Genomic DNA, 10,172 nt, shown 5'->3' on the forward strand with positions numbered 1-10,172 from the left:
TCCGACTGGCTGGCACCCAGGTTCTCTCCTCAGGCCCATAGCCCTCCCAGTCGACGAGATACTGGAGGCCCCTACCTCGCCGTCTGGACCGAAGCAGGCGTCGAACGGTGTACACCAGCCCACCGTCAACGAGGCGAGGAGGAGGAGGAAGCGGCACGGGGACCAGCGGGCTTTCATGCGTCGGCTTGACTTTCGAAACATGGAAAGTAGGGTGCACCCTCATGGAGGTTGGCAACTGGAGCCGGACTGCGGTTGGGCTGATGACCCTCTGGATAGGGAACGGGCCGAGGAATCGAGGTGCCAGTTTACGCGATTCCACCCGCAGTGGGAGATCCTTGGCTGACAGCCACACCTTCTGGCCAACACGGTAGGCGGGTGCCGGCGATCTTCGGCGGTTAGCCCCAGTGGCATAGCTGACAGCTGACTTGAGTAGCGTGGCACGAGCTTGTGACCAGGTACGACGGCAACGGCGGGCATAGGCGAGGGCAGACGGGCAGGACACATCTCCCTCCTGGCTGGGGAACAGGGGGGGGCTGGTAGCCATACACACACTGGAAAGGTGACATACCAGTGGCAGAGCAGGTGAGGGAGTTGTGAGCATACTCTATCCCGCGCCAGTTGTTGTGCCCAAGCCTGGGGTTTCGCGAGAAACCATGCACCGCAGGCGCCTTCTCCAGCTCCTGGTTTGCCCGCTCGGATTGACCATTGGACTGGGGGTGGAACCCAGAGGTGAGACTCACTGTGGCCCCTAGAAGACAGCAGAACTCCTTCCAGAATGTGGAGGTGAATTGCGGACCTCGGTCAGAGACATCCCTGGGCAGCCCGTGTAGACGGAAGACATGATCAAGAACAGCCTGGGCAGTCTCTCTGGCAGATGGCAGTTTAGGGAGGGGAATGAAGTGTGCCATCTTGCTGAACCGGTCAACCACAGTGAGAATGACCGTCATCCCACCTGATGGTGGGAGGCCAGTTACAAAGTCCAAGGAGGCGTGGGACCAGGGTCAGTGGCAGGCACAGGCAAGGGCTGGAGTAAACCAGCGGGGGCCGAGTGGAGGACTTGTTCTGATTGCAGGTGGGGCAGGCACGGGGCGAATTCTCGGACATCCCTTCTCAAAGCAGACCACCAGAAGCTGGGCAAGGAGATGGCAGGTCTTGGCCCGAGAGCCCGGGTGGCAGGCAAGGCGGGAGTTGTGTCCCCACTGTATGACCCGGGACCCTCAAATTCTCTGGGACAAAGAGGCGACCGTCTGGGCATGCACTGGGACTGGGATGGTCACAGAGGGCCTCCTGAATTTCCTCCTCGATATCCCAGGTCAGGGCAGCTCTGGCGCAGGGATCGGGCAGAATTGATGCAGGTTCCTGGGAAGGGGCGTCATCCTTATGAAACTGACGGGAGAAGGCGTCCGGCTTGGTGTTCCGAGAACCTGGGCGGTATGACAGGGTGAAGTTGAATCTGGTGAAAAACAAGGCCCAGCGGGACTGTCTGGGGTTAAGACGTTTGGCGTTGCGGATGTATTCGAGGTTTTTGTGATCGGTCCAGACCAGGAACGGAACTGTGGACCCCTCCAGCCAGTGGCCGCCACTCCTCCAGGGCAAGCTTGACTGCCAACAGCTCATGGTCTCCAACATCATAATTGCGCTCTGCAGGTGAAAGCCGGCGAGAGAAAAATGCACAGGGGTGCAACTTGTTGTCCTCCTCTGCCCGTTGAGAGAGTATGGCCCCGACTCCCACGTCTGAGGCATCCACCTCGACAACGAACTGCCGGTCTGAATCCGGCATCTGGAGGATGGGGGCAGTGGTGAACCGGGCCTTGAGGGTATGAAAGGCTGTGTTGGCCTCTGGGGTCCAGGAAAAGGGGGTTTGATGCTGGTCAGAGCTGTGAGGGGAGCGGCGACGGAGCTGTAGTTCCGGATGAATCTCCGGTAGAAATTGGCAAACCCGAGGAATTGCTGCAACTTCTTCCTATTCCCCGGAACTGGCCAGGAGGTAACTGCCGAGACCTTTGCGGGGTCCATCTGGATATTGCCTTCAGCGACAATGTATCCCAGGAACGACACAGTCTGGCGTGGAACTTCGCATTACTCGGCTTTGACATAAAGGGAGTTCTCCAGGAGCCGTTGAAGAACCAGCTGGACATGACGAGTGTGTTCGGACAGAGTTCTGGAGAAAATTAAGATGTCGTCCAGGTACACGAAGACGAATTTATTCAGCATGTCCCGCAGCACATCATTCACCAGCGCCTGGAATACCGCTGGGGCGTTGGTGAGGCCAAATGGCATTACCAGGTACTCATAATGGCCGGTGTGGGTGTTGAATGCAGTCTTCCACTCGTCACCCTCCCTTACTCGGACTAGGTGGTAAGCATTTCTAAGGTCCAGTTTGGTGAAAATAGTGGATCCCTGGAGCAACTCAAAAGCAGAGGTGAGTAAAGGCAGAGGGTACCGGTTCTTCACTGTGACATCGTTCAGACCTCGATAATCAATGCAGGGGCGAAGAGAACCATCTTTCTTTCCCACAAAGAAGAACCCGGCACCAGCTGGCGAGGAAGACGGGCGGATGAGTCCAGCTGCCAGGGAGTCCCTGATGTAAACCTCCATAGTTTTTCTTTCAGGAGGGGATAGTGAGTAGAGGTGACCTTTGGGTGGAGCAGTCCCAGGGAGGAGATCAATGGCACAGTCGTACGGACGGTGTGGGGGCAGAGATGTGGCTTTGGTCTTGTTGAACACCTCTCGGAGGCCATGGTAACATTCAGGGACATTAGAAATGTCGGGGCAGTGCTGGGGGTACTGAGCGGGGGCAGCGGGCAGCACGCAAACAGGTCAGGTGGCAGGCATTTCCCCACTCTTTCACAGTTCCGGAGGCCCAATCGAGGTGAGGATTGTGGAGACGGAGCCAAGGGTAGCCCAGGATTAGGGGTTGGCCTGGGGAGCTGAGCAGGTGGAAGCGGATGGTCTCGGTGGTTTCCTGACACCATCATTGAGATGGGGGCTGTGATGCTGGTAACTGTGCCAGTGCGTGACCGTCCCAGGGCCCGGCTGGAACAGGAGTGGACAAGCGATGGCTTTCCAAGCCCAGCTGACGAGCAAGTCCTGTGTCAATAATGTTTGCTTCTGCGCCAGAGTCCACCAGGGCTGCCAGGGTGTGGGTGGAATCAGACAGGTAAAGACAGACTTGGATGAGGGGTTTACGGCTGATGGAGGGCGGAATGTTCATTGAGCTCATCCGGATTCCTCCTACATCTGGTGAGCTCCGGCCTTTTGCTGGACAGGTGGCGACTCGATGACCATCACCACCACAGTACAGGCACAAGTTGGAGGTGATGCGTCGCTGGCGCTCTGCAGGGGTTAGGGAGGCGCGGCCGATCTCCATCGGTTCAGACTGGTCCGGCTGGTTAGACGGTGTGGCAGGTGCGGACAGAAGGGCAGTTGGGACACTCCGTGTGCTGGTGGATGGACTCTGGCGCCCTCTCTCGACGACGGACCTGGATCCTGCGGTCGATGCGGACAGCCAGAGCAATGGCTTCATCAAGAGTGGGGGGTTGATCATGGGAAACCAGCTCGTCCTTTATGTAGTCCGCCAGGCTGTGGAGGAAGGCATCCACCAATGCTTCCATGTTCCAGGAGCTCCGACTTGCCACAGTTCGGAAGTCAATGGAGTAATCCGCAACAGTCCTTCTGCCTTGGCGAATACTCATCAGGGTCCGAGATGCCTCGCTGTGGTGGATTCCAAATCGAATACCTTGAGCATCTCCTCTGCGAATAGGTTGAAGGTTGCACATGCTGGGGTCTGGCGCCGAACTCCGCCGTTCCCCAGAGTCGAGCTCGCCCGTCCAGGTGAGTGATCACGTAACCGACCCTCGCCCCTTCAGTGGCAAAAGTCCTGGGTTGCAGGGTAAACTGGACACGGCAGCTCGTCAGGAACGCCCGTACCTGGGTTGGGTTGCCGCTGAACCGCTCTGGGTTGCCGATCCTGGGTTCTGGGGCTCCGGCAGCCCGCGGCAGCAGTGGACTGGGCAGGAGACTTCGGGTGCTGGGCGGTGAGAAGTTGAATGATCATTGCAAGTTGTTGCTGTTGCTGCTGGAACTGCTGAAGCTGTTGGTAGGCGGCTTGAAGTAGGGAGGCAGTGTCAGCAGTGTTGCGGTTTGCCTCTCTCTCAGTCTCTTCCAGGCGTTGCATGGCGGTGGGTGGTTCTGGTTCGTCGGTTTCCATGCTGGTTCGACCGTGCGCTGGGTCCATGTTTGGTCAGATCGTACTGTCAGACACCAAACAGGACGAGGACCACAAAAGCGCCACGTTAGAATGTTTATTTAAGGGTTGGGGGTTACAGGGGTTCCGGGAGTTCCAAGAGTCTGCGTGTGTGTGTTCCCCCAATAGCCGAGCAGCAATGGCAGGAGCTGGATGATCCGGGAAGTCCTGGGGAAACACACACACAACAGCAATTGAAACGAAGCAGCAGTACAGTCAAGGGCTAGGCTGTATTCGTAGAAGAGAGACGGAAGGCAGGTCAAGATTACCGGGGCTGGAGATCAAAGAAGTAGTCGAGCGGGTCTGGGTTCACAGGCAAAGAGTAAGAGTCGTTTTCCAAGACAGGCAGGTAACTGGTGCGGGTTTGCAGACGATCTGACAAGTGTGGACTGAAAAGCAAGGCTTTATATACCGGGCATGATGAGTGGTGAATGCAGTGCAGCTGGTAGGTAAACGAGGGTGAGGCAGAGCAGAGCAGGAACAGGTGGAGGTCATCAGACTTTAATCAGCGCGTGTTACCAGGCAGAGAGAGAGCTCATGACAATACCTGTTGATTTGTTTGCATTGAAAAGAATATTCTATATCCAGGTCATACCTTGAAAGACCCCAGAGATGACAGAAGGAAAGAAGAAAATTTATGAGGGCAGTGTCATAGCAATGGTGGCCATATTCAAAAACAAATTTTTGGCACAGCTTATCTTCAGACCAATGCACACAAGTTACTTATTAGCATTTTGATTTACGAATGCACTCACCCAATACAGCCAATCAAAATGGACAGCGATGCCGCCAAACATGAAGTGAGGTCACATCTCAGCCAATCTTGCCAATTGCCATGAAACGTGCTATGAGTGACCTAAAACATAACCCTACGATGTTTCCATGGTAACGTCATCTTGATCAACGTCGAATGCTAGGTTCCCACAGTTGCAGTTATATTTTTTGTTTTTTGTTTTCATTAAGAGAGAAAAGCTTGTGACTCATGCAGAGTTAGTGAAGGAGACCAATTATGCATAGTTTAAACTATTGGTCAATAAATAATGAAAAAATCTGCAACTTCTCAAACTGAAGCTATGTCTTGCATCTGCCATTGCTACCTGCAGTTCATAGATATATATACTGACTAGATGTCGCCTTGACTACTGCTGTTCATTGGAACGAATGAGTCAATGGAGACGCCATCTTGCCACAGTGATCCACTCCTCTATAATGCATTAACGTCAATCTGAGCAAAGATCTAACGAAAATAAAATCACCATAAATCGTCAAAATCTCCAGCAATTATCTAGTTTTTTGGGTTGCTCCAACTGACAGGCATGTATTTATGGTCGAGTCTAGAGAAAACTAAGCTTTTGACGATAATAAAGATGCATTTTACCCGTCTAGCCCCATAGACTCCCATTCATTCTGCACTAGCTAGCGGCGGCCCCTAGAGGAACAATGAGTGAAGGTTCGATACAATGAAAGTAAACGGGCTCTCTGTAGACAGGCTCTGGTTGAGGCCACATACCTCTCGTCTCGTTTAGTCGTATAAGTTGTAATCTTACCAGAAGTTGCTGTAGATCTGTAGAACATTTACTTCCGTGCTTTAACATGGTCTGCTACTTCATACGCCAGTCGTTACTTTTTTAATCATGGACCAATGCAATGGGCAAACGAGATGTAGCTTAATTCACAAATGACAAAGCCATGAGCAAAGTGCCTCCCTGGACTTTGTTTTCTTTTCCTCAACTACCACGGTTTACAAGTATGAGTTATTATGCTGGAAAGATGAGCATTTAGGATAAAGAAATAACTAGTAATTTCAGCTGCTTGATTTTGTTAATAAAGCAAACATCTTATTGAGCACCCAATTTTGTGTCACTCATTGGACTAACAAGCAGGGTCAATTTTCCTAAATTTCTGATTTGGTATTGGCAGAAGTCAGCTCCACTAATTGGTTATCTGATGTAGGCCCTAAACTCAGAGCATTGGCTAGATGGATGGACTTCATGCCATTCACCCCCTTGTTACTCACAAGCCACTGAGGGATCTGAGCATTTACAATGGACATTAAAGCAGCACTAATGAAGAGTTGCTCTCAGGGCTCCCCCAACAGTAGAGAGGCGCAATAATAAACAAACTAAATATGCATCTTTTGCTAAAATGTATGAACATAACTCCAATACAATATAGAGGTAATGCACCGACAGCAGTATGTAGAAAGAGATCTCTGAATTCCTGTAGCATAGCAGCTTTTCTATTTTGATTTTGGAGGAAGTCAGTGTTCCTACCTGAACACAGAAAGTTGCTAGGTCAGTAATCGCCTATAGAGGGCTGCTCAGACAGTGGCAGAAGTGGTGTTTGTCATGTTATGAGGTTATGTACAATCAAAATGATTTTGGAATTATTACGTCAAGGTACAAAAAACTCTTAAGGGTGCCTTTTAATAAGGAGTTTGGGGAGGTATAACCCCAAACTATGTTTAGTCATGGTAAAGGTTGCTTTCAATATTTTGACTGATTTCAGTAATATCACGTTAAAAAAGCAATTTGTTGGGGAGCGCTGTGGTGCAACTGGCTTGAGCGTCTATACCATTCTCTGGTCCAAGTGCCCACGGGAACCTAGGTTCGAATCCGACCTGTGGTTATTTCCCGATCCCACCCCATCTCTCTCTTCCAGTTCCTGTCACACTTCACTGTCCTATCAAAATAAAGGCAAAAAGCTATAATTTCCTAGCCTGACAAGCCAGACCCACATTAAAATGTAGGGTCTGGGCACTCACCATTGGCAGTGCTCAGTCCGAGGGGCGGCATAATTGGTTGTCTTTCAAATTCCCTCTGCACACAATAGGACAGCGCTATGAGTCCCATGCGTTTTCCCACCAGCGGAGTTAGTTGGCTAACTTTTGCCAAATTAAAAAAAGCTTAACTCGTGTCCCGCTGTTCGCCAACAGCAACATCCATCTTCTTTGTTTTCAAGTAGCAGGGAATTCAAGCCAAACCGTTGCAACTCTGCCATCACTCATTATGTTAAGGCCACCGAACGTCTCTATACACAATGTGATTGGCCCTATCGAAGTTTAATTTTTCCTGCTCGCAAGCCAACGGAGAGTTGCTAGACTAGCCTGGGCAGCAAATTACATTTGCTGCCGGTAGGGTGCGTTTAGATTTCTAGGCTAATAATTTCCACCTTTGATCGCTAAAATGGACTTGTTTGTAGAATTACTTCTTTCTGCCAGACCGCCACATAGCAGACTCATTTTTCAACTTACAGGTCAAACTACCATTACTAGTTCTAAATGGATGGTTGCTATGGCTGTTGTTGTCAAGCGGGGATATCCCACGATTCTGTTGAGCCTTAGCTTTGTAAAATCACTGTTTTACTTAACCTACTGCCATTTAACTGAGCTAAAAGCCACCTCAGTCATATGTTACAATGTTGGTATGCTCTGAACATATGTCAGATCGCTAATTTAACATGACCGTTCATTTAAACTTCACAACGAGTTTGTCGAATAAATATAAATATACATATGCATAATGTGGTGTGCAAGTATCTGAAAAATAATTGACGTTCTAAATCGTAACATAAGTCTCTTATCCTTCACTTCATACTAAAGGGACTTATTTTCTGATAATTTATTGTCCGCCAGTCATTATCCTGCTTATTATACAGTTACTTGCCAAAATGAGAAAAGAAACTTCACACAATGTATCTTTTTAAATTATTTTTATGGCTTCCGCCGGGAAACAAATACTTCCCCACAGAACTTAAAAGTTCCAGATGTTGCATAGCAATTCAAGTGCCTTGATGGCCCCTTGCTTATAGCTGCCCATGTTAGCCAGTCAAGGAGCTAGCTATTTAGGTACATGTAACTTATCATAGATACCACATGTATATGCTTTGGAATACTTGCCTTTTGGAGGTGAAAAAAGTGTGTCGGTGTGAACGCCACCTAAGTGGGTTTACAGTAACAAAATCAACATGCATTAATTTAATACAAAAATGAACAATGTTCTTCTAACATTATTCTGTTTTCTGTCTACAGGTCAGGTTGTGAAGTCTGTTGTGGAACTGGTGGATTTGTTTCCCACCATCTCTCATCTAGCAGGTCTACATGCACCTCACAAATGTCCCCAACCTGCCAACCATGCTCATCTATGTACTGAGGGTGAAAACAGAGCTTATACTTTTTACCGACCTGAGACCTTTATCAGTGAAGAGGAAATGGCATTTAGCCAATGTCCACGCCCAGCAGACACTCCCCAGCTGAATTCAGATCAGCCACACTTTAACGAAGTGCGAGTACTGGGGTACTCTGTACGGTCTAGTCAGTACCGTTATACATTGTGGGTGGGCTTCCAGCCAGATAGCTTCTATGCCAACTTGTCAGATGTCCATGCCAGTGAGTTGTACCTTCTTGCTGATGACCCAGATCAGGACCACAATTTATATGGATTTAAGGAGTATGAGCTGCTGTCACACAGTCTGGGTAAACTAAGTGGCACTGGTACTATGCCACGATGGACAGAGGTTCTTCGAAAACATATAATCGGACTAAATCTCTAAACTCTGTCTCCAAGGGAACATTTTAAGCAGGAATCCAGCTCAAACTTGCCTTGATTCCCAGATGATGTGAATATACTTTAGTAAGTGTACACTCCTAAATCACCAATAAACAGTGTTACAGTGTGAATGTGGTGCCGCTGTTTTAAGTTATGGGAGGTATGAGAAACTATGGTCAGAATAATCCAAGACAATTTAGGTGCGAGACTGCAGCTTTTATTCATGGAACCGGGGATGTTACCCTCTCGAAATATCAAGTAACAATCCCAAATGTTCCTCCCTGTAGAACTATGAAGCTACATTATTAACACATAAATGACCAATGTACAACTGCTTGCCACCCCTAAAAATGACTCATCCAACCATTACACCAAAAAACCTTATTCCAGAAGAGAAATAAACTGTACATAACAGAGAACGGGAACTAACATGGTTAGCTTGTAGGGGTCTGTACCTTCCATAAAACATTCAACACATATCCTAGTTTCAAAGTTTTTCCAAGTTTTTGTTTCTTAAGTGATTTTCCTTTAAAATGTGGGTTTAAATAGTTTTGAACACTTTTAGCATATTAACATGTGATGTGACTGACACATGTCGATTTAAACATACATGTTTTTTGTTTCCTCATTTATGTATGAAAGGTTACTAACAACCTGCAAAGTTTATGATGTGTAAAAAGATATATATATTTAGATAGCCTTGTTTGGATTTATGTGTGAGCTGAGAGCTGCTCCTAGTTGTTTCAATTGCTGCTTAACATCTCCAGCAAAAATCTTGAAAACCCAAGGTACTCATCTAAAAATCAGATTAGAGATACCATCCTTAAAAATGATTCATCAATGATTATGAGTCTGCAGAAAAGGTAAGCCTAAATGTAGCATACTGTAGTGCTTAAATCTATCCTGAAATAGTACATTTTTAAAATATTCTGCAGATGAGGGCAGCTCTGTTTTTCTATGTTTTCTATTCTATGTAACATGGGCGACTGGGCGTTGTAATTGATTGCCTACTTACCTTCTCTGGGCATGTAGCCTCAATTGCAAAATCATGTTGGTTTATCATTTACAACATTAGGAAGATCAGACACTGAATCTGAAGATCTGGCACAAGATTCCACACCACTTCTTGTACAGGCCATGGTTATCTCCAAGCTGGACTATTGTAATTCACTGTTAGCTGGCAATGGCAATGGCTAGCTTGTGTAATAAGATTGTTACAAATGAGGCTAATACACAGGAAATTACTGTATCTTAATTCAATGATCAAGATACAGCGGGGAAAATAAGTACTGAACATTTTTTTCAGTAAGTATACTTCCAGTGAGGCTATTTGCATGAAATTGTGACCGTACAAAACAAATCTTGCTCTTGTGCCTTTA

At 48.1% G+C, this 10,172-nt stretch overlaps 1 protein-coding gene across 1 annotated transcript in view; it reads left to right on the forward strand.

Annotated features, from left to right (window-relative positions):
- The window catches only part of ids (iduronate 2-sulfatase), a 32,408-nt gene extending 23,484 nt beyond the window's left edge, over positions 1 to 8,924 (forward strand). Inside the window, exon 9 of the mRNA XM_048232027.1 lies at positions 8,277 to 8,924. Within this exon, the coding sequence (XP_048087984.1) occupies positions 8,277 to 8,797 (521 nt within the window). The 3' untranslated portion in view covers positions 8,798 to 8,924. The remainder of the gene's footprint in view (positions 1 to 8,276) is intronic.
- The last annotated feature ends 1,248 nt before the right edge of the window (positions 8,925 to 10,172 follow it).

Source organism: Alosa alosa, chromosome 21, assembly GCF_017589495.1.
Source record: "Alosa alosa isolate M-15738 ecotype Scorff River chromosome 21, AALO_Geno_1.1, whole genome shotgun sequence".
Classification (NCBI taxonomy): Eukaryota; Metazoa; Chordata; class Actinopteri; order Clupeiformes; family Clupeidae; genus Alosa; species Alosa alosa.